The following is a 22,515-nucleotide window of genomic DNA, read 5'->3' on the forward strand; positions in this document are numbered from 1 at the left end:
AGTTTGCTTAAAATCCCCTCATTGTCATTCCCTGACAATTATTTGGGTTTTTTGAAACCAACCAAAAAAATTTTGAGGGGGCTCAGTGGAATTTTTCTTTTTTTAGGTTTTCAGATTCCACTGCCAAACAAAAATTTCCCATTCTTTCTATTTTGTTCTTTTTTTGATTGGTGTTCGTAGTTGATCACAAGGTTGGTCTTCCACTGTGCCTTCTTATTCAGTTCAGTATATATGTGTGTCTTCTCACTTCTCAGCTCTGTTTTGTTGCCGAGAAAGTGAAGGAAATATATGGACGAAGATTTTTCAATTTCAAAGTTTTGAAGCTTCATGCTTATTATGTAGAAAGTGACTTATTTTATTTTTAACGGAGCCGAAAGAAAAGACTAGTTTGGCTCAACATTTTTTTTTTTTTTTTCAGCTCTTTCCCCCATTTTCTTAGCAACCAAACAAAGAGGGGTTGTCTTTGTTCGCGCCTTTTAATATTTTTAATTAAGGACTGATTAAGCTCTCTTTTATGATAGTGAAATTAGCGATTTTATTGGCTGTGAGTTCGGGAAACCGGTCCACTAAAGCATGTTGTGAGAGGTAATAAATAGTATTTCTTATAGTGTTGCGTGTTCTTTTTGTACTTAAACTTGTCCTGTCTCTTCTCCTCGCTTTGTTCCAAACCATTTGTAGTTTGGTACTCTTCACTGAGCTTTTAGTCATTTCTTTTTGGGTTATTCTGCCTCAGGGTAGTTCATTTTCTGGCGAGTCTGTGTTTCTGGATTTTGAAGATTTTTAACTTTGAAAAAGACAAAAAAATGGAGGTAATACTTTGGAAGTTTGTATTGGGTTCAATCTACGAATTTTTCTTACTAGCATCAAGTTAATGGTTTCGTTATTACTCTTTTTCCAAAAAAGGATTTTTTTTTTTTTTTTTTTTGGGTGATTGGGCTGAATAATAATTATATCAGCTAAGGAAGGCCAAGAGAATTTGACATAAAAAATGGTTAAAAGTTTTTAGACAACTGAACCCAACTTAATATGGGTTTTGTTATTCAAAGTATAATGGTTAAGCTGTTATTCATTGGGCAAACGATGACAAACTACTGATTTTTTAGCCAGGGCGATTGCAATTATAGTTTGTTTTAATCCTAAGTCTACCATGAGGATTGTTGCAAAGCATCATTTTTCTCATCATCCATCACAAATGATCAACTTCTTGTTTTAATTTCAATAGAAATTCCTTGTATTCTTACTTAAATATTGCAAAATAGTAAAACACTTGATCCTCATTTATTTACTTTTTATTTATGTATTCATTTAGTTATTTAGTTATTTGATTATTTAGTTGATAGAATATGAGCTCTTCATCGACTCAGTTTGCCACCTCAAGACAGATGGGGATATATGAACCATTCCGACAGGTTTCCATGTGGAAAGACACGTTTGGAGGTGATAATCTCTCATATACAGGTGCTTCAACAATTGGAGAGGTGGATGCTAAGCTAGAAAATAAGGTAAAAGATGGTCTTTAATTTTCTCAAGTCACATGTCTGATTGCTGGACTCTGACTAATTTTCTTTTTTAACTTCTCTAGTTCGAATTGGTTTCTCATGAATCTGTGCAACCTTCTGGAAATGATGAAGAAGGAAATAAATCTTCTGATAAGGTGATATGCTAATGCCCTCTCTCTCTCTCTCACTCTCTCTCTCCCCCCTCACATGCACACACAGAAACAGAGCCCATTATTAGCCTTACCATGGCAACGTTTTTATGTTATCTTTCTGTTAATTATTCATATCTTTGTCTTCTTTTTTTCAATCTAAACTATTGATTCTATCCATGAATCAAGTCATCAACTATAAATAGAACTGTTTATCGTTAAACTAAAAGGGCATTTGGCATGCTTGCATTTATGCTGTAAAATTACATATCAAAAGAAATATTTACCCTTTATCACTGGTTTTCATTTGAAAAATATTTTTGCGCCTACATTATATGTTTGCACTGGCTTTGTCAAATGCAGCTGCATCTTTCCGATGTCTGCTTCAACTTCTTCATGCTTGGCATTTAATTATCTGAATTAAGCTGGGTGTGGCTAATAACAGATTTTCAAGAATATTATGTTATTTACTTTGCAATTTATCCACTATATTCTTAAATTTGGTTATGGAAACGCATGATGTCAATGTACAGGCACAAAGAAGACTTGCACAAAATCGTGAAGCTGCAAGGAAAAGTCGTCTGCGGAAAAAGGTAAATATGCATTCAGATAGAATTATACATTGATTTATTCATTGTTAGACCTGTCAAGTTAATTGAATGATTGTATTACATTCTACTATAGGCTTATGTTCAACAACTAGAAACAAGTCGTTTGAAGTTGGCACAATTGGAGCAGGAACTTGAGAGATCTAGGAAGCAGGTAAGGTGAAAATTACCTTTCTCAGCTTTTCTTACTATTGAAAAATATGTTTCCATACATGTAACATCTATCTAATAGACCAGTGGCTGCCTGATTGCAGGGTTTGTATGTAGGCAGTCCATTAGGTACTAGTCACGTAGGATTTTCTGGAACTGTGAACTCAGGTTTGTAACTCTTAAGTTCTGGCAGTGAATATTGCATTATTTGCCTTGTCCTGTAGATATCCCGCTAGTCATGATGCAAGAATCTAAACTGCAGACTGTGTATTATGTTTGCTGTGTTTGCATTAATAAACAATGTAAAGCTAAGACAAGGAGTTTTTAACTCAAGAGCTGCATTTAATGGCTGAAATAGGTGATAGTATTGTAGAAATGCTGGACTGTCTGTATTGAATATGTCAGAAAGTGTGTTTATAAGTAAATTTCGCAAAGGGGTGATATTCAAATATCGACCTAGTTTCTTCTCTATTAACTAATTCTCACTCACTATGGACGTGTGGTGCTCTGATATCTTATTAATCATCTGGTTCTTGTATATTGCCAACACTTTCCAGTTAGATTATTTCAAAGTGTTTGTATGCACATTTTTCCTCTAGTTGTCAATCATTTGTAAGATATCCATCTTTTTTGGTCTTTACACCATCCTGGTGATGTGTCTTTGGATGAGGGGTGAGGGGTGTGGGAGAATGAGTTAAGGAGTTAGATTCCTTACAATACCATTCATAACTACAGTGCAAAACTTTTAACAAATTGTAGATGAATCCATGCTTATCTGTGGTAGTTCAGAAAAGAAAATTACCATTTTCTCGTTCAATATTATAAGGTTAGATACCTCAATATTCAAGATGAGCATGCTGTCTGGCTGGAAGCTGGAATTTTTCCACATTCAGTTACCCAGCTAATGTCTTTCCTTAGGGTACTATCTTGTTTTCATTGACAACAGGAGTAAATTTTGAGACCCACTGGCAAGATTAGTCCTTCATATTTTCTTTATATTTTTTTATATGTTCATTGCGTGTTAATAGAAAAGTGTAATATTTTTACCGTATCCATTATTTTGAAGCAGAAGGTGCTAGATCTTTTCCTCTGTTTTATTATCTTCTCCCCATGTATCAATTGATCTATACTCCATTAACTATGAGCTTGTGCTTGATGGTTTGGTCACTGTTGTGCTAACCTCAGTCGTATACTTTCCGGTCAGCAGTTACCTATGGGAAGTTCTAATTCTTGTGCCTCAACTGGTCCTAGAATTTGTCTGTTGAGATTGATCTGCAATCCAAGACCTACCAACGTGGTCCATTAGTTTATATTCAGTTATACGTAGATACATTCATACATGTATAGAGCTCAAATTATATGCATATAATTAGTTTCTAGAAAGAAAATACCTAGTACCTAAAATAATTTTCAGTTCCTATAAATTATGTATTTCTTTCTCGATATTATGTTTTCTACTCAGTGGTATTTCTTTATTTTTATAATCTTGCTTCAGCCACACTTTTTCTAAATGGAATAATATATGGACTTCTATGCTATTATTTTCCTTGAAACTCCAACCATGCATTTTGTAGGGATTATGGCATTTGAGATGGAATACGGGCACTGGGTTGAAGAGCAACACAAACAGAATTGTGAACTTAGAAATGCTCTGCAAGCTCATGCAGCTGATATACAACTTCGTATGCTAGTGGAAAGTGCCTTGAACCATTATTATAGTCTTTTCCGCATGAAAGCAGATGCCGCTAAGGCCGATGTCTTCTATTTAGTATCTGGCATATGGAGAACATCAGCAGAACGCTTCTTCCTCTGGATCGGAGGATTCCGCCCATCTGAGCTTCTGACTGTAATGCTTACTTCCATTAAACTGTCTTTGAAGATTTTAATATTTATGTTTGGTGTTGGTGCTGAACCCTATTTTTCGAATAACTGAAATGCATTCCCATAGGAATATCTCTTTTTCTTGCCACTTGTCAATTTTGTACTCGTTTCAATTTCTTAAGAGACATGCATGCATAGACTAATATCTAATTGGTCATTTAGGCCTTCCCTTCTCAGAAATTTTTAAAATATTATGCTAACACAAGTAAATTGTGCGATGACTGACTAAATAAAATGATTTAAACAATATCTTATCCCTGATAATTAGATAGACTAAGACATAATAGATAAGGATAACAATCCGAAACTAGATCCTAAAGCAGCGTCAAATGTAAATTCTACATAAGTGAGGAAATGGCTGGAAAATAAGTAGTATTGTTAGCGCTCATGTAAAATAATCTTCTCATATTATTTGTTGCAGCATGATCCTTTGTACATAAAGAATGTGTACAGATTTATGAATATACATGTATAATTACATGCATCGGTGTCTGTGTATCTTCTCTGTCAGACATATAACATTGCTTCCTTCATCTTCGTAGCAAAGAAAATTATTCTTTCTCCATTTGATGATGTAGCCAAGCTGATTTATTCTCACTAAAACCCTTTTTTTTTTTTTTTTTTTTTTTTTTTTTTTTGGTGCACCATCACTTTTAAATTGAATGAATTACACCTAGATCATTGTAATTTTCAAGAAGTATTGCATCCTTAAAGCTGTTAATTGTGAAGTCACCTAACCCTTCACACAGGTTCTCTTGCCTCAAATTGAGCCGTTGACTGATCAGCAAGTTCTGGATGTTGGTAACCTTCAACATTCATCTCAGCAGGCTGAGGATGCTCTCTCACAGGGAATAGATAAACTTCAGCAGTCTCTCGCCCACACCATGGCTGCTGATCCAATGAGTGGGGATACTTACGGATCTCAGATGGCTGCTGCAGTTGAGAAGTTGGATGAACTAGAGAGTTTTGTAAGTCAGGTAAATGAGCAATGTGCCATTTTAACATCCAAGTTTATTCACAAAACTAGCAATATGTTTAGATTCTAAAGCAGTCAACTGCTAAAGGACTTTTTACATCCCAACATTCTCTCAATGAAGATGAACTAGGGTTGTCTAGAAGAATGCATTTTTTGAATATGGTTTTAAGAGCCAAAAAACAAAGATAATTCCGCACTTAAGTGATGTTTAACCATTTGAATAGGATTAAGAATTTCTAGCATACATGTCATCTAGAGCTTTACCATGAGTCTATAACTATCATTTGCCGCTGTTGCTTTCCTTCAAAACAGGCAGATCACCTTCGAGAACAAACGCTTCGGCGAATGTCCTCCATCCTAACGACTCACCAAGCCGCTCGAGGCCTGCTTGCTTTAGGGGAGTATTTTCGCCGTCTTCGTGCCTTAAGTTCGCTATGGGCAGCTCGTCCTTGTGAACCGGTCTGATAAATCATATAACCACTTTCATCTGCAGAAAATTTCTAAAGCAATTTCTCGAAGCTTGGGAAGATATTGTGATGCTTAAATATCTGTGTATTATGAAGAAAAAAACGTAAGATATTTAAGTTGATATAGGTTACATGTTCCATGGTAGCTTGTTGGGGCCTTTTTGTTGAGCAATGCAAATTTCAATTACCAAAAAAAAAAAATTCTTGTTGGGTAGGTTTAGTTTCAAATGCCAGAGATTATGTTTAATGGGTTAGTGCTGTTTACCTTGTAAAGTAGTTTAAGATAAATTATATCAATCTTAAGCATTTATACTTATAATTTCTTTTGATTCCAAAAATATTTTCTACTAATGTTTTTTTGTTTCTTGTTTTCGGTTTTCACGATGAACTTGACAACACATCTTAAACACAAGGTGCAAGAGAATTAAATAAAATATATTACTAAGCATACAAAATCAATGAAATTATATTATTTCTCTTAAAGAAAAAGTAATATTGTTTGTGGTTTGCTAAAAATAAAAAATAAAAAAAGACAATGTTGTTTTGTCGTAAAACGAAAGAGTAAAATGTTTGAAACTCAAAATTTTTGAAAACGGATTCAGACAAATGGAAAAGGCCAAAAAAAAATAAAAATAAATGAAATTACTTCTTTACAATTTATTTATTTATTTATTTTTAATGATTTGGCGGGGAAGTCCCAACTGTCAAGCAAGAGGAAGCCGACCGTCCACGAATATTTCCCAGTAAATTGGATAAAATAATATAATTCCAGAAAAAAACACAAATCATAATAATAAGAGACAGAAAAATTAATTATTTAAAAATAAAAAATAAAAATAAAAAAAATAAAAAAACTGAGATTCAGTTAGATTCTGAAAAATAATCTTTTCGCTTCCTTGACGTCTTCAAATTCAAGAAGCTAAAGCCATAGCCAATAGCCCCTAAAAAGCAAGGTTTTTTTTAAAATTTTTTTGGTTTCTGAAATTAATTTTTCGGAGCCTGCTAGGTTTAAACGTTTGGAGCTGAGGAATCAGAGAGAGAGAGAGAGATGAGCAATCTGAGAAGTATCTGTAGGCCCCACACAGTGTTCTTATCATCGTTGATATGTTGCAGAAACCAAGCTTATTCTAGGGTTTCATTTCGGAAATCTGACTACAAATCTCGGTTGCCTCCGCTGCCTTTTTTTTCTCATCGATTCGATTCGCTGGGTTCTAAAGGGACTGAATCTTGGTTTCGTGTCAATCAGAGAAGGACTTTGGTTAGGGCATCCAATTGGACCGATCAGAAATCACCTTACGAAACCCTTGGTATCCTATTTATTTACTTTTAACCGTTGAAGATTCAAACTTGTTTAGATTCTGGTTTCGAATTGAATTTTAACCCTTTTTTTTTCTTTTTTTTTTTTCCCTAAATGTTACGTTTGATGTATATATATATGTGTATATATAGATATTTGCCTACATATAATTTTAATTAATGTTTAATACTATATGCACAGAATTGGAAAGGGATGCTAATGAAGAAGAAATAAAGATTGCATACAGACGCTTGGCCAAATTTTACCATCCTGATGGTTTGCCCTTTTATCTTAAATATTTTTTATGAGAATTAAATGTTCCATGGTTATATGGCGCACAGGTAGCTAACATTCATTTGAAATGGTAATCTTTTGTTTCTTGAAAATTTAATAATTATTTCTGCAGTCAAATGAATTATATATCTAGAGCCAATTTGATCTCATTGCGCCTTATAAAATTATTCTCTAATGATTGGTTGTGGTTTTTTTTTTGGGGTAATGGGGAACTTCTTTGTGTACCCTATGATGTTGCTTGCTAAAATTCTCTACATTAATGTGGGAATACTGTCGTTGGTGATAGAAAGCTGCAATAGGAAGCTCAAAATACTTCTGTGATCCTTTTTTTTCTTTGGACCTGAAAATGCTTTAACCATCAGATACTATCTAAAACTTTTTTTTGACAAGTTTAGATTTGGGGAATTTTTGGAGCACAATCATGAAGCTTTTCTTTGTTTTCCCTCCCACCCGTTTGTTTTAGTCTTGGTCTTTGCAAAACTTGAGTTGCTATTTACTGTCGCATATTAATATTTCCCCCAGTTATCTTTTTATCTGAATTGGTTGTTTCCTATTTCAAGTGTATAACGGTAGAGGGACTCTCGAGGAGGGGGAAACAGCTGAAGCTAGATTTATTAAAATTCAAGCTGCTTATGAGTTGCTCATAGATGAAGAGAAAAGGATGCAATATGATAAGGATAACCGAGTCAACCCTATGAAGGTAAGATATTCATTAGTATTTTAATTACTGTATCAGGCTGTTAGTTTGTAATGAGACCTATGTGTTAATTATTTTTCAGTTGATAGCTTATTGCTCAAGAATTTTTTATGCAACTATATAAATTTGAATATGTAAGGCACTAGTCACATATAGTGTTCAAGTTTAAACAAGCATTGTAAATGATCACTTTCCAGCTAGTATGGGAATTTCTAGGACACTATATGTGAGTATCAAAAACAGCCAAGGGAAAAAAATGTACTAGACTATTTTTTCCATCATAGTAAGACAACCATGAAAAGTGCCTAAGAACTTTGAATGGAGACCTTTTTTTTATCACTTCAGTCTGAAAAATTATTATTATTATTATTTAAAAAAAAAAAAAAAGGAAAGTTGGTAAAATTCTATTAGAATGACGTATCCAGTAATGATAAGGCTTTTTTTTTTTCTAGTTTTACATATGAAATTCATGTGTTCGTGACTGTAGTAATTAGTAAATGCACCATTATGTCAGGCATCTCAAGCATGGATGGAGTGGCTTATTAAGAAGCGGAAAGCATTTGATCAACGAGGTGATATGGCTATAGCAGCTTGGGCTGAGCAGCAGCAACGAGAGATGAATCTTCGTGCACGTCGTCTTTCTCGTTCAAAGGTATTGAATCATTCTTTTCTGCGTTGAACTAGCAGCCTAAGATCTCAATATTATTTATACTCTCAAAGGTCAATTACCTTTTTATATTCTGTTTGTGCCATTGTTATAATGTCTTAATTTTTCATGGTTATTGCAACTTCTTCTTTATTGGCATAGTCTTGGACTAGTTGGCTGCAGTGGTACTTAGGTAGTTCAACATATTACAACAATTTCTGATAGATAAATGTAGCACCTAAATACTTCACATCAACCATACATGCTGGTAGTGTCAATGAGATTGACTTTCTTATGTCACACATTTTACCAAACTAAGCCACTCTCACCATCCTAAGATTTAACTTTTTGTTATATTCCAGGTTGATCCTGAAGAAGAGAAGAGAATCCTGGCTAAAGAAAGAAAGGCATCGGCAGAATATTTCTCCAGTACCCTTAAGCGGCATACACTTGTGTTGAAGAAAAGGGACTTGCTCCGCAAGAAGGCAGAGGAAGAGAAAAGAAAGATGATTAGGCAGCTTTTAGCTGCAGAGGGTCTTGAGCTTGACACAGATGAGGAAGAAGCAAGGTAGACAATGTTCTACATTGACTTCCCACATATTATTAGATTTTCTGTTGGTAACGCTCCTATGCATATTTTATTGTACAAAAAAGGAGAAGAAACTGTATATATTATTTCTTTATAATTCAAAGAAAACCACAAGTAGAAAAGTCTTTTACCAATGCAAGTTCTCTCTTTCAGTCTCTCTCTCTCTCTCTCTCTCTCTCTCTCTTCTCCCCCCCCTCTTAAAAGGCAGTTATCGTTTCATGACTTGGGAATCAAGTCATTTTATAATCTGAGGCTGGGAAAATATTTCATATTGATTTGGCATGTTCCTTGTGAACTTTTCTTTCTGAAATAAACTGTTAAAGTTACAAAGTCAATTCATAAGCCGTTCCTAATTAGTTGAATCGAAATTGATAAAAATTTTAGTGAAAGATCTTGAAGCTGGTGGAGATGCTGTATGCAAACTCCAGTTGGGCATCGACGATCTCAATCTTGCCAGATTTACTGCACTTAAATCTTAAAAAGGAGGCATTGAATAGGGACAATTTTTTGTAGGTGGAATCATCTTCCTTAGGCACCTCTCAGATAATATTCTAAACAAAAGAGCCCATGTATTGATTTTAACAGAAAAATCATCTTCCTTCCTGTGATTGCTCATACTTGTGATTAAAAAAAAATGTATTCTTTATGATGTTCTAATAGTAGTGCATAAATAGAAACTAAACGTTTATAGCTAGTAAGTTCACATTTTCTTTCGAATCAGGAAACACAGATATTAGCAAAGTGGGGAGAGAGAGAGAGAGAGAGAGAAAGAGTTTATAAGCACTTCGGTTGCTTTATTATGCTTATAATTGTTTTTCTGTCATAGCAGAGAAACTACTAGAGATGGAATTAAGGACTGAAAAAAAAAAAGCTCTTACAATTGCGAAGATTTTTTGTAGTAATTGTTGGCATCCCCTCTAGTCAAGGACAAGTTTAGACTAAGTAGGAAATTGTGTGTTCTAACATCTTAGACTTTCAATGTCATGGATCAAAACTCTTGATATAAGATGAATGTCTTTCTACAAGAAGTTTAATCAGGGGATCTTCCACATCATCAACACCCAAACTCTTGTTTCGGTGAACTGAGATCCTTTCATTACTTGTCACAGCTACAACCTCCTCTTTGCGGATCGAAAGCTCATTTGCAATAACCATATGCATCTTGTACTTTTTAAGAGCTGCATCGGCCTTCTCCAAAAGAATATGTTTGTCTGTCTCTAGCTGTTCCATCAGGCAGACAAAACACTCAGTTCTAGAGAACACTAAAGATATTGTTTTAATTTTTCGGTTCTCTTTTAGTGTGGTGACCAAGTCAAGATTTTGATTTTTGAAATTTAAGGTTGACACTATCTGGAGGCACGTGTAAAGTTGCATCTTCCATGCGAGGGAAGATGCAGAAGTCCTCAACTTTGCGACAAACCTAGCCCTACCTTTTTAACTCTAAACAATCGCTGAGATTATGAAAATAGAAACTATATGAACTAGATTTGTTACAAGCGTATGTCCCCAACAGAACAATATTGAAGTCACCCACAGTTTGCACTATACTTCTGGACAATTCTGAACCGCATTATTATATACTTCTATAATCCAAGAAAATATGTGAAGATTCTCTAAATGATCTGAGATCTAAAATACCAATTTTTCCTCTACAAAAAATATGTCAACGTTTTTAGTGCAGGCAGATACTGTAGTTGTCAACAAATAAACTTTTTATAGGCATTATCAAAAAATTACAACTAATGTTGGTAAAGTATCTACCTTGAATGATACGCAGAAAGCCATTGGTGTCCAGTCTTTCCTCAGTACCAACAGCATCTTAGGCACCTGATTCAGTTGCATGTCCAAGGGGCCAGATGATGATTGAATTTTGTGTTCTGCCTGCAAAGTTAAAATCATAAATGAAGAAAGAGACCTACGTGGATGCAAATTGCCATACGTTTTGGCATTGTCGTTGGTGATTGTGTGTCATATTTCTTCATGTGCAGTTGACATATTGGAAGCATATTCAGTTTTCCTCGCCTAGGATTCCTCTAATAAAGTAAATGTCACAGTATGCAATGCCTGCATTGCTTCACATTTCCCAAAAATCATCTAATGTTTTCTGCATTTGTAATAAAAATATGATAAACATGAGAGATGCAAAATACATCTTCTGAAATGCAGCTTAACATCAAAAACAGTCAACTTCCTCGAAGTTGGACCAGTCAGGAAAAATTGTTTTGAACATTAAATTTCTTTTTCTACCATCACTGGTTGTGGAGCTAGATTGCATTTATGTCAACTAAATGAAATTAGAGAAAGTAATCCATAACTACTCTTTGATGTGTAATGGTGATTGTGAAGAAAGTGATGCATGATATGGGATGAATATGGAACAAAAACTTATTTTTTCTTTCCATTTTCCTTAAAAGCAACATACCATCGAACTTTCAAGTTCCAAATCAAACCTTCAACAAGTTTAGAGATTTTCAATATTCCTTAGCAATTGTTAGCTTAGAGATTTTCTATATATTTAACAATTACCATGCTTTTCCAAGGAACATAAAAGTCAGAAACAGCAGCTGCAAGATAAAACATTGCATGTGGCCCAACACTCCTCAATGATAGTGATATCATCTGCAACATCTGGCTCACAAATGAAGACCACAAAAAGATGCATATGATACTGTCAAACTTCAAAGGTACCAGACACTTAAAGTAGCAAGAAGATGAGCCTAAACTTGCCAGCAAAAAGAAATATAAAGTAATGAACACTGGATGGGCACTTAATCACATCAGTTCAAAAAAGAAAAAGGGTAAAATTATATAAGGGAAAAAAAGTAGAAGCATATAAGGCATCTCCACCGTAATGAAGCAACTTAGATGACCTATAAATGAGTGCATAAAGAAGAATGACTCTAATGTCAAAGTTCTTAAAAAATAACTAGTCCAAATTATAATAGTCTGGACACTCTGACAGAAACCGGTGCCAGAACAAATGCCACAACCAAAATGTGTGGTTTATTTTTTTCTTTTGTTCAATTGAGGGCAATACATCAGCACCTATTAATATTGCATCTCGGATGCATGTTTATGGTAGTTGACCTGCATGATTGAAGCTATTAACTATCCAAGAGGAAAATCACTTAACCGTCTACAAGTATAAAGAGAAATAGAATAGAAGAGGATGACCTACATGGTTGTCAACATGTAAAGAATTTTCACATGACTTAAAAAGCTTAAAAAGATAATATTATTGGTGTATGAATATATATATATATATAAGAGCTACACAACATGAGAGTTGGGATAATGCAATTAATAATCAACTGAAGCTAACCTGAAGATACTCAAAGATGGTTGTAAAGGATAATTTCAACAAAAGGCCTTCTTCTACTGCCTGCAATAGAATGAAACCCCAAAGACACATTGTATTGCCTCTGCCATTGAATTATAATCAAGTGCCAAAAGTCAAAATAATTAACTCAAGCCACAGATATGAGTGATCCGTACAGCACGATGCTCGGTGATGGCTCTCCTCACTGCTTCAGAATGTGAATGGCGCACTGAAGTAAAAATGAAATTTAGTCATCTAAATGTTAGCCATCAAGGGTTTGTAAGACATTTATCATGTGAATTTGACACGGTAATGCAGTCAGAAAGCTGCCACAAGAAATTCACACAATAAAAGGGAAGTGTAAATTCACATTTTAGTGTATCATATACATATCCCACAAACATATATCTTCTCAAAATAAGTACAAAGAAAATATTTTACTACGGGTAACAACGTACTACAAACCTTGAACAGTTGACTCATCAGTAAACTCAAAACATTCTAGTAAAGGATCATCCGGAAGAGATCTACAAAATGGCTGGTAGGTTCCTCTGAAAAAAATTTAAGCATACATGTGTAAATTGTTCTCTTATACTATTTACTATGTATACTCTGTGAAAGAAGATTAACATGATAGAAACGGGTAGTACTTCCGATATAGAAAGATCACTGCATATCCAGCCTTCACAAAATACCTGGAGTAATATAAGCCAGTCCATTTAATTACATTGAAATGCTTAAGAATGGATATTAGATAAAGTCAATGTGGCATACTCTGTGGATGCTGCTCCTCTATGGCCTGAGCTAAAGTTATCTATGTAGCGAACACACCGTTTTTCCAGAGGAACTGTGGTTCCACCGGATGTCACACACACAATCCTCCTAGCTCCTCCATTTCCTATATATGTAGATATTAAAAAACAATCGAGTCCCAGTTAACCTTCTTATATAAGAAATAAATGGAATAGAAAATTAACAGAAAGTTAGTCAGTTGGATAAAACATGTATATAATCTAGCGAACTTAAAGTGAACTTGCCTGACGCTATTGAATTCCTTTTGACAAATTCCTCAAGTTTTTCACTGACATCTCCACTGCTCCTTAAAGGAGGAGCTGAGTCGAAAAAGGATTGAATTTCTGCATCAAGCATGTTTTGAGTAGCTCCCAATCCATTCCCTAAATCCATCTAAAAATACCCCTACACAAAATTTCTGATCAAAAGCCCATTATACGATTCTGTAGACAGCCAAATGTATACTCAGAAAACTAATTACAAAATAGAAAACAACACCAAATTGAGACTCAAAATGGATATAAAATTTTCAAGTAAAACAAAGAATATGGAAACTGAAAAAGACCCATTAACGTTAAGATTGATATCAACCGCACAAACATAAGAAAAGCAACAATCATATGGGTATAAATAGAAAAGAAAAATACCCAGAATTCCAAAAGGAGAGAAATATAATTGTCAGTAAATCCAACACATATTTATCAACGTAGAAATTACTTTGTTCAACAATATAACTAAATTCATGGAGCAACTCCAATTCCTATGGAGCTTACCGATTTACCAAAAAATTAAAAAAAAAAAAAAATATATATATATATATATATATATATATATATATATATGGAGCTTACCGAAGAGAGGGGAAAGCGAAGAATTGCTGTTAATGTAAAAAACCGCTTCTAAAACTTACAAAATAAAAAAATAAATAAAACAAAAAAGAATAGCACCAGTTTCACACTTTGTCTATTGAATCACTTTTCAATTGGGAGGGTTGAAGGCAAGCATTTGATTTCAGACTTTAAATATATACGTAAAGACAGGTTGCCCGATATCCATGACTTGTTTGGTAGCTTAAAATAAAAATAAGGGATTTTGTTACTGTTCCACCAAATTATATTAATATTTGCAATTCGCATCTTAAATTAATTATTATTATTATTTTTGACATTTTGCACCTTGAATTATGCCGCCATTGGTCTTTCTTAGACTGTCAAAAATAGTTAACAGTGTTCCCGCACATGTTGAACATGATTACCAAGACATAGGGAATTATTATTAAAAACTCTTTTTTTGCCTTTTTTTAATTACACGTCTTTAACAACAAGCTCACCATTAACGAATTCTCTCTAAGCAGCCACATTAGCAAGTGAACCCTCTAAAACACCAATCTAGTCGCCAAAGACACCATCAATGATAATCACCTTCTCAATATGATATGTGTGGCCTTGGCTTTGAAGAAGCCGGGTTTTAACTTAGGATTTTTTTTATTTTTTATTTTTGAGTGTTTTATTATTATTATTATTTTCTAAATCCCTAATTTAAGATAATTAAGAGAAATGAGGAAAAAAAAAAAGAAAAAAGAAAAAGACACAAATTACCCTTCACGTGCAGTGCAGGTGGGAACTCTATTAATTATTTTAATGGAAAGTCCAAAAAACAAAACACCAACGATGCAGCTTTGCATAATTGAGAGTGCTAAATGTCAAAAATAAATAATAATAACAATTATAATAGTAATAATAATATGGAATGCAAAATGCATATACCCATATAATTCAGAATGCAATAGAGTTAACATTCCTAAAAGAAATCCAATTTTAATCCAAATAATAGAATAACTTTTTTTTTTTATTTTTTTTTGGGATAGCAAAATAGAGTAATACGAAATGATTTGTAAAGCCACCAAATTTGACGCTGCCTTTATTCATTGCCTACTCTACTCCTTCCAAACGAGTCATAAGATTCATAACCACCACTTGAGAGTTGATATGGTTGGTTGGTTGGTTTGGTTTGGTTGGATGATATATTTTAGAGCACAAGTACACTCCAAATAATTATTTCCTTTTTAATGGTCGTTTTCAATGGTGAAATGATAGGTGATTTTTTTTTTTTTTTTTTTTTTTTGACTTTGGGAAAGGAAGAAATTAGAGTGACAAAAAACAGCCCAATAAGAGTCTGGGCTGGACCACAATAAAATGAAACTTGGGCCTGACCGTCCAAAAATTTTAAAGCAGAATTACGATAATTGTCTTTTTTTTATTTAAAAAAAAGAAAGAAAAAGAAAATTTTCAATCCGTGTGAGGGAATTGAACCCGACGTGAATCGAACACGCAACCTTCTGATCTGGAGTCAGACGCGCTACCATTGCGCCACGGATCCAAGTGAAGTTGTAAGGCTGAGTTTAATACAAAATGAAAACATAGCCGAATCCTTACACTCACCACTTCAAAGATTTCCCGCCAGGACTAACCGTCTTCCTTCCCTACGTACTCCCCACATAAACTGAACCAACTGAAGCTTTTGGACCTTTATTCTTCACCTCTCCCTCTCTCTCTCTCTCTCGCCTCAAAAAACTACTTTTTTTTTTTTGCAAGACCCATTTTTTTTTTTTTTGTTTCACTTTGTTGCAGAGAACATCAATGGCGGACGCTTCAAATTTCCAAACCCAGATCGAAATCAAAGACCCAACACCCTCAACTCCACCACCACCACCACCACCACCATTCGCCACCGAATTTCCTCCTGAAAACGTCCCAAAAACGAAGGTTCCTTTCTTCAAATCGCGCTACAGGAGACGCCGAGGTGATACCTGGCTCATCTCCGTCTTCGTCATCCTCCATATCATCGCCTTCGTTTCCACTATGGTAGTCAACGACTGCTCGCGGAGATCTTACGGTGACTGTGCGTTGAAAGCCCTTGGAAGGTTTTCTTTTCAACCCTTATCGGAAAACCCTCTCCTCGGTCCTGCTGCGTCAACGTGAGCTTTTTTTTTTTTTTTTTTTCCTTTGGTGTTCATTTTTAATTTCTCTATCTGGGTGGTTTGGAGTTCTTTTGGGCGATTTCAATTTCATGTGGGGTTTAAGTTTTTCTGTTTTTTTTTTTTTTTTCCCCCTAATTTGATGAATTTAAATGGGCAATCTTTCAGTTTGGCTTCCGAGAAAATGAGCGGGAAAAATTACATTTTTGGGATATTTCAATTACTCTACTGATTCTTTAGAGCTCTTATATTGAAATTATTGCGCTGGGGTGGGTTCTGAAAACAAAAAAATATATATAAAATAATAATAATAATAATAATAAAGATTATATATCATTAGGTTTTCTGGGCCCTGTAAAATCTTGAATACAATCTTGATTATCTGCTCCATTTGGCTACCAAGTGATTTTAAGAATCATATTTGGGAAATTTTGGACATGCGTGGTCTGTTCTTGAACAAATCCAGAGACAAAAATTAGAAAAAGAACAAGAAAGATCTGTTTAGGGGGATATTCCATAATGAGTATTATATATGGCATGTAAAAATGCATTGTTTGCGTTCACTAAGAAAGGCTGCTGGTAAATGATTGTTTTGCTCTGGTTGCTAATAATTCTTGCTTTATTTCCGTATTCTTTTACTGGTATCTAGATGATACCAAAATCAAGTGACAAATAAATGTTTTCCTTCTTAGTGAAAGTGCATGATTCAGTATATGTTTGTTAAAGACTAGAAACTACGGGAATATATCTGGAGATGAACAGAAACCATGGTAGTTATCTGGAACATTTTGACTGGGGAACAATTTTTATCTGTCTTGATTTAGACCTGAAAGTTCGTTTGTTTCATCTGTTAGTGGTTTATTAGAAATTTTTTGAAAGTTCTGAGCCTGATTCTTTGCATACCCTGCTGTTTTGTGTGGATGCTTTCTGCCCATTTGTAAAATTAATGCTGCTATTATTGCAGCCTAGACAATATGGGAGCTCTTCGGCGGAAAGAACATCTTCAAACTTGGCGTCTTTTCACATTTTCATGTCTGCATGCTGGAGTAATCCACCTTGTTATCAACCTCTTCAGTGTTGTTTTTATAGGGATTCACATGGAGCAAGAGTTCGGTCCATGTGAGTTTTTTGCATTATCAAGTTATGAGTTTGGTGATGGTTATGGAATTGATTTTAGATAATTCTTTACATTCTTGTTTTTCTGCTTTCATTGGGCAGTAAGGGTTGGGATAATCTATGTGCTTTCTGCTTTTGCTGGTACACTGGTGGCCGCACTTTTTGTTGAAAAAACTCCAGAAGTCGGTTCTTCTGGAGCTTTATATGGATTGCTTGGAGCTATGCTTTCTGGGCTGATTCGATACTGGAGAATGTACACCAATAAGGTCTATAATCTGCCTCTTTTTTCCTCGTTAACCAGTTATTTATCTTTCCCATTGCTATAATATAATAGTTGGATTGATTGCTCCTATTTTGATTTCAGTTTGCAGCTCTGGCAACACTTTTCTTTGTTTGCATTATCAATTTTTCACTTGGTTTACTTCCATATATCGACAATTTTTCAAGCGTGGGAGGTTTTTTATCCGGATTCCTTCTTGGGTTTGTACTATTGTTCAGCCCTCAGATCAATCAAGTTTCTCAAACCAAAGGCGGTCTCTTTGAATACAGTATCAAAACCTCTATCAAATTAAAGCTAAAAGAGAAACTAGACAGGCCATCTCTTAGGATTGTCTCCCTTCTTCTCTTCAGCCTTTTGTGAGTTTTCTCTTTTGTTGTATATTATGTCTTTAAGTTTGCTAGTTATTGTGATTTCAAATGAGATCTTATAAGAAATGAACCTTAAATCTGCAGAGTTGCTGGATGTCTAGTAGCAGTTATACGTGACATTAACATGAACCAGTACTGCCAATGGTGTCGATATGTTGACTGTGTTCCTCTGGAAGAGTGGAGCTGCAGAGATAAAGTAACTTCTTGTGAGGTATGTTAACTTGATTTACCCAAAGAAGATGTCTAAAACTTTGCAAAAAGTCTCAGAGGAAATTTTCTATGTTACAATGGAAGATAAGTTCACCTCCCATACCTTTTGTTCCCAAAAACCCCTAGAAAAACCAAAGATAAAATGCAAGGAAGAAAGAGGATTATAATGAAACAGATTCTTGTCACAAATGAAGATAACCTCCCATATGACATCCTCCTAGGTAGGAAAGTAGTGGATTAGACTTTCAAAGAACAATATATTTTCATAACCCCAAATGAAGAGCGAGAGCCACTGCATAGAAAATTATCATCGAATTGGAATCAATAGAGGAAAAATGTAGTGACAAATGGTTTTACAAACAGAGATGTGCATTAGTTAATGTGCAGTTTGATCTGCTGATTATATTCTCATAGGGTTTCTATGTTAGCAAAGTAAGAAATAACTGCTTTGGTTACAAATGGGACATTTAAGACCTCCTTCTTCAAGTTACTTAAAGTTGAATCTAATTTGTTCTGAAATTTACATGTGGTTTCTTTTTTTCTTTTCTTTTTTCCTTTTTTATTTCTCTGATGATGCATTGCAGACCATGGTTAGCAATGAACAGTTGACTTTGACTTGCTTGGGCAACGGGCACTACAGGGTTTTTCCTTTCACCAACATGTCAGAATCGAGGATCAATGACTTGTGCAGTGTGATATGCTGATGAATTTTTCTTTTTTTCTTTTTTTTTTAAAAAAAGCTAGCTTTTAACTCTGTTTTGTCTGTCAATTCTTTGATGACCTGGAAGATGCTGTAACATAACGCTAGCTTTTTATCAATAGCCCCATTGATGGCTTATTCAGTTGCAAGCTATATATGTTTTTGACATTCTCTCTCTCTCTCTCTCTCTCTCTCTCTCTCTCTCCCTTTCTCTCTTTCTCTCTCTTCCCCATTTCTCCATCTTGTTAAGCATTAGATTATTATCAACTCTGTCAAGTAGCATTTGAATGGTATTATATTGTTAAGTTATTTAATACAAAGAACTGAGAATGAAAGGAAGAGAGAAAAGGATGCTTAAGATTTTATTATTGCAATTGCTTAATGAATAATTTAAAAAGAGATACAAAGATGGGTTATATAGGCTATCAAACAAAACAAGAAAAAACAATATTAATAATAGTTATATTCAAATTAAATGTAACTCCAATAGTTATTAGATTGCATGGTTAGTATTTTATTTTATGCTTTCACTTTCGTTGATTTTTGGAGATATAAAATAAAATAAAATTTTAATCGGTTCGGTTCTTTTGGCTTTCTATTATTTATATGTTTATTTATTTTTTGTCTGCTTAATGTTGGTTTTTTTTTTTTTTCCTGACTTGGCAGTTCAAACAGGTGAATATATACACTGGGCCAACTAGACTCGCAATTGACACCCAAGTCCAAATTGAAGCAGCTATAGAATTTTTGTTGGAGGCCATGATTTATTTTTGTTTTTCTCTAAGTAAATTTAAAAAGTCAAAAATGGAGCATGACGCGCCCGTGGCCTAATGGATAAGGCGTCTGACTTCTAATCAGGCGATTGTGGGTTCGAGTCCCACCGGGCGTGTTCTGTTTTTTCTATCCCCTTCCTTTTTTAACCATTTTGTCCAATTTTAGGATAAAAAAAATCATCAAAATCATCTACAAAACAATACCCAAAGTCCTTTTTTTAACAATTTTGTCCAATTTTATCATTAAAAAATCATCTACAAAACAATACCCAAAGGCCAAGTGCACCATCACCACTCACCAACTTCTACCTTTTTTGTTCTTATTTTTATCGTAGCAGGGAGGGAAAATTTTTTTTTTCTTTAAAAAAAACCTTATACTTTTCTTTATTACCAAAAAAACAAAAAATAAAAATAAAAAAGAAATCAACTTTTCTTCTTGGTTTTTTAGCCTCCCATATGGACACTTGCTTCATCTGCACCCCCATCACCACGCCTGTGTATCTGCCGCCCTTTCAGTCTCAGCAAGCCGCAAAGCATTTTTTTTCTTTTAAAAAAAAAAATGCACAAAATGATCCTAATCACCGCTTTTACAACTATAAGCGCCTCCTCTATCCCCCAAAAAAAATTGATTGGCTTTGGATTCAAATTAAAGTCCTTTTTTCACACCCTAAACCCCGTCCACTACCCTCATTTGCGCAGGTACGGAATATCCTTTCTCCAACGTACCACTACTACTAGCAGCAACAGCAGAGCAGCTACGATCCATCTAAAATCCATTACCCAAAAAAAGAAAAATAAATAAATAAATAAAAGTGCACTCTTATTTACTGTTTGGGCTGCAGTTGAATAACAAAATGTCGGCTGGAAATTTGAAATGTCATTTTATACCTTGGTACGTAAAAGCCATTACCATAATTCTGGACCATTATACCTCCAACCATAACCATAAATAGCCCACAAACTTAAAACCTGCATTATAGTGTCCATGGCAGCCTTTCCACTAACTACCTTTTTTTACCTATTATATAGATATATATTTTATTCTTTTTCTCTTTATACTTATATATGCTCAGTGATGAGTTGCCAGCTACTACTACCACCATTACTCCTTCACCAATAATGATCTTCCGAGACATTTTTTTCTTTGGCAAGTAACTTTCAAATTGAAAACTTTCTTTGAAGAAAAAGTTCCATGCATCATGCCCATTTGTCTCTCACGTGGCTCTAAAATAGACTAGTACCAATAACCCAATAGATGGCTATATTCTTTTAAAACTTGAGCCTTCTGAATGCATAAGAAAAAACAAAAACAAAAAAAGATTAGATGGGTAATTAGAATTTCATTAATTTGCGATTTGGGTTCTTGGGTTTTGGACCACTTTTGAGATTTAGGTGATATTTAAGACACATGCATGCCATACCTTTCTGTAGGGTAATGTGTAAATTCAGTTCCTTTTGATGATCAAGCTGTTGAATAGGACAGTTTCTCCTTGAAGACTATGAGTTGGGCAAGCCACTCTTGGTGTGGATGAACAAGCATGTCATCTATCACAAATTTATATTGCTGAGCAATTTCTTCTCCACAAGCACTTGTGCAACCCTCGTTGAGCTGGTTTCCAACCATTAATATTGCAACATGTGGCATGTTGCCAACTTAGTTTTCATATATATATATATATATATATATATATATTGGTGAAGTAAGATCTTGAAAAAAAAAATCCCTTAAAGGAAAAAAAAAATATATATATATATATATATATATATAAAAATTGAAGATGAAAATCATAATCATAAAAAAGAAAAATAAAAGCACTGCTAAGGCCTCCCTTTAGATGGGTCTGGTCTGGTTTGTAAAGTCTGTGAGGCACTAAATTACTCTTCTCCTTTTATTACGAATGCTTACTTGATGGTTCTGAGCTTGTTTGCAAGATTGTATAATTTTAGAAGGCTCCCTCTTTTAAGGGTGGAGAAAAGGATTAAAAGGCAGCTATAGTGGGAAGGAATCCTGAAGTGGGTTTTTGCCTAGTTGAGCCAAAAAGTACTAAAGCAATAGCCTCCTTTGCAAATAACCTCACACCATCAAATGTTTGGTCAAAGCTGTGTAATGGGTTTTTATTATAGGTCATAGAGAATAGACCCATATTAAGAATGAAGTTTGAACATTAAAATAAGAAATTTTTTGGGGACAACCCTTCTCATTTCATCATTTCAAAGTATCATACTTCTTTTGTTCCTTTAAAAAGGACATTCTAATTAGTTGACTCTTTCTCTCTCCTTTTCTTTCTCTTTTGTGTGCATCTCGTGTTAAAAAAAAAAAAAAAAAAAAAAAAGAGTCGCACATTTTGCCAAAGATATCAAGTGATGTAATAAGTATAGGGTGGAATTTTATTACCAAAAAAAAAAACAAAAAAAAAAGTAAAGGGAGAAATTTTGAAGCATTTTTGGGCATTGACATGTAACATTTTTTGCCCCTATTAACTTGTATACTATGTATATGAATATTTGGGAATACAGTATGAATAATAGCTGTGAATAATAGAAATACTTAATATTTTATTAACCTATATTAATTTTCATTTAGTTTTTAAAAAATTTATAATTAGTTCATATAATTTATCAACTCATAAAATATACCAATCCACATCATTAAGTTATTATCATTCAGTAAATAACTTAGTAAACAAATTAAATTCTCTTGCAACATTGCTCTAACTGTAATATTAT

At 34.2% G+C, this 22,515-nt stretch overlaps 4 protein-coding genes and 2 non-coding genes across 24 annotated transcripts; 4 read left to right on the plus strand and 2 right to left on the minus strand.

The window, feature by feature from the left end:
• Positions 1-6,068, plus strand: LOC107422693 (transcription factor TGA3). Of its 12 annotated transcripts, none has more exons than XM_016032186.4 (11): positions 1-191; positions 522-585; positions 734-809; positions 1,341-1,502; positions 1,583-1,654; positions 2,182-2,241; positions 2,333-2,410; positions 2,511-2,574; positions 3,981-4,252; positions 5,037-5,264; positions 5,576-6,068. In XM_016032186.4, exons 3-11 carry the CDS (start codon positions 804-806, stop codon positions 5,726-5,728), a joined length of 1,095 nt encoding a protein of 364 aa, XP_015887672.1. In that variant the 5' UTR covers positions 1-191; positions 522-585; positions 734-803; the 3' UTR covers positions 5,729-6,068. The 12 variants fall into 12 exon arrangements, with proteins under 12 accessions (XP_015887672.1, XP_015887668.1, XP_024931824.1 ...); XM_025076056.3 differs by having other exon boundaries at positions 2-191; positions 1,334-1,502; XM_016032182.4 differs by lacking the exon at positions 734-809.
• Positions 6,069-6,551: 483 nt separating this feature from the next.
• LOC107422695 (uncharacterized J domain-containing protein C4H3.01) lies at positions 6,552-9,408 on the plus strand. 2 transcript variants are annotated; one of them, XM_016032187.4, is made up of 5 exons: positions 6,556-7,037; positions 7,229-7,303; positions 7,882-8,021; positions 8,533-8,670; positions 9,027-9,408. In XM_016032187.4, exons 1-5 carry the CDS (start codon positions 6,779-6,781, stop codon positions 9,234-9,236), a joined length of 822 nt encoding a protein of 273 aa, XP_015887673.2. In that variant the 5' UTR covers positions 6,556-6,778; the 3' UTR covers positions 9,237-9,408. The 2 variants fall into 2 exon arrangements, with proteins under 2 accessions (XP_024931830.2, XP_015887673.2); XM_025076062.3 differs by lacking the exon at positions 7,229-7,303 and having other exon boundaries at positions 6,552-7,037.
• A 614-nt stretch (positions 9,409-10,022) lies between these two features.
• LOC107422696 (phosphopantothenate--cysteine ligase 2) lies at positions 10,023-14,432 on the minus strand. 7 transcript variants are annotated; one of them, XM_016032190.4, is made up of 10 exons: positions 14,216-14,431; positions 13,610-13,757; positions 13,347-13,470; positions 13,223-13,267; positions 13,038-13,123; positions 12,749-12,801; positions 12,576-12,635; positions 11,780-11,881; positions 11,015-11,134; positions 10,023-10,474 (listed from the first exon to the last, which is right to left on the minus strand). In XM_016032190.4, the coding sequence occupies exons 2-10, from the start codon at positions 13,755-13,757 to the stop codon at positions 10,235-10,237; spliced, it is 978 nt and encodes a 325-aa protein (XP_015887676.3). In that variant the 5' UTR covers positions 14,216-14,431; the 3' UTR covers positions 10,023-10,234. The 7 variants fall into 7 exon arrangements, with proteins under 7 accessions (XP_015887676.3, XP_060672911.1, XP_015887674.3 ...); XM_060816928.1 differs by having other exon boundaries at positions 13,610-13,769; positions 14,216-14,430; XM_016032188.4 differs by having other exon boundaries at positions 13,610-13,782; positions 14,216-14,430.
• Positions 14,433-15,671: 1,239 nt separating this feature from the next.
• Positions 15,672-15,743, minus strand: TRNAW-CCA (transfer RNA tryptophan (anticodon CCA)). The gene has a single exon. It is a non-coding gene; the product is annotated as a tRNA-Trp (tRNA).
• Positions 15,744-15,772: 29 nt separating this feature from the next.
• LOC107422671 (RHOMBOID-like protein 8) lies at positions 15,773-19,186 on the plus strand. The gene is made up of 6 exons (XM_016032147.4): positions 15,773-16,341; positions 17,306-17,460; positions 17,560-17,723; positions 17,822-18,093; positions 18,190-18,316; positions 18,900-19,186. Exons 1-6 carry the CDS (start codon positions 16,004-16,006, stop codon positions 19,017-19,019), a joined length of 1,176 nt encoding a protein of 391 aa, XP_015887633.3. The 5' UTR covers positions 15,773-16,003; the 3' UTR covers positions 19,020-19,186.
• Positions 19,187-19,831: 645 nt separating this feature from the next.
• Positions 19,832-19,904, plus strand: TRNAR-UCU (transfer RNA arginine (anticodon UCU)). The gene has a single exon. It is a non-coding gene; the product is annotated as a tRNA-Arg (tRNA).
• The last annotated feature ends 2,611 nt before the right edge of the window (positions 19,905-22,515 follow it).

Source organism: Ziziphus jujuba, chromosome 5 (assembly GCF_031755915.1).
Source record: "Ziziphus jujuba cultivar Dongzao chromosome 5, ASM3175591v1".
Classification (NCBI taxonomy): Eukaryota; Viridiplantae; Streptophyta; class Magnoliopsida; order Rosales; family Rhamnaceae; genus Ziziphus; species Ziziphus jujuba.

What these genes read in the sequence shown, in the direction of transcription:
- LOC107422696 (XM_016032190.4), bottom strand. Translation starts at nt 13,757, where the DNA reads ATGGATTTAGGGAATGGATTGGGAGCTACTCAAAACATGCTTGATGCA. An exon ending in GTGATCTTTCTATATCGGAA is followed by an intron (nt 13,124 to 13,222) that starts GTACTACCCGTT and finishes AATTTTTTTCAG; the next exon opens with AGGAACCTACCAGCCATTTT. An exon ending in ATGTTCCTTGGAAAAGCATG is followed by an intron (nt 11,135 to 11,779) that starts GTAATTGTTAAA and finishes TTAACTTTGCAG; the next exon opens with GCAGAACACAAAATTCAATC.
- LOC107422671 (XM_016032147.4), top strand. Translation starts at nt 16,004, where the DNA reads ATGGCGGACGCTTCAAATTTCCAAACCCAGATCGAAATCAAAGACCCA. An exon ending in GGAGCAAGAGTTCGGTCCAT is followed by an intron (nt 17,461 to 17,559) that starts GTGAGTTTTTTG and finishes TTCATTGGGCAG; the next exon opens with TAAGGGTTGGGATAATCTAT. An exon ending in ATAAAGTAACTTCTTGTGAG is followed by an intron (nt 18,317 to 18,899) that starts GTATGTTAACTT and finishes GATGCATTGCAG; the next exon opens with ACCATGGTTAGCAATGAACA.
- LOC107422695 (XM_016032187.4), top strand. Translation starts at nt 6,779, where the DNA reads ATGAGCAATCTGAGAAGTATCTGTAGGCCCCACACAGTGTTCTTATCA. An exon ending in ATCACCTTACGAAACCCTTG is followed by an intron (nt 7,038 to 7,228) that starts GTATCCTATTTA and finishes CTATATGCACAG; the next exon opens with AATTGGAAAGGGATGCTAAT. An exon ending in CAAATTTTACCATCCTGATG is followed by an intron (nt 7,304 to 7,881) that starts GTTTGCCCTTTT and finishes TCCTATTTCAAG; the next exon opens with TGTATAACGGTAGAGGGACT.
- LOC107422693 (XM_016032177.4), top strand. Translation starts at nt 515, where the DNA reads ATGATAGTGAAATTAGCGATTTTATTGGCTGTGAGTTCGGGAAACCGG. An exon ending in TTCTGGAACTGTGAACTCAG is followed by an intron (nt 2,575 to 3,980) that starts GTTTGTAACTCT and finishes TGCATTTTGTAG; the next exon opens with GGATTATGGCATTTGAGATG. An exon ending in GCCCATCTGAGCTTCTGACT is followed by an intron (nt 4,253 to 5,036) that starts GTAATGCTTACT and finishes CCCTTCACACAG; the next exon opens with GTTCTCTTGCCTCAAATTGA.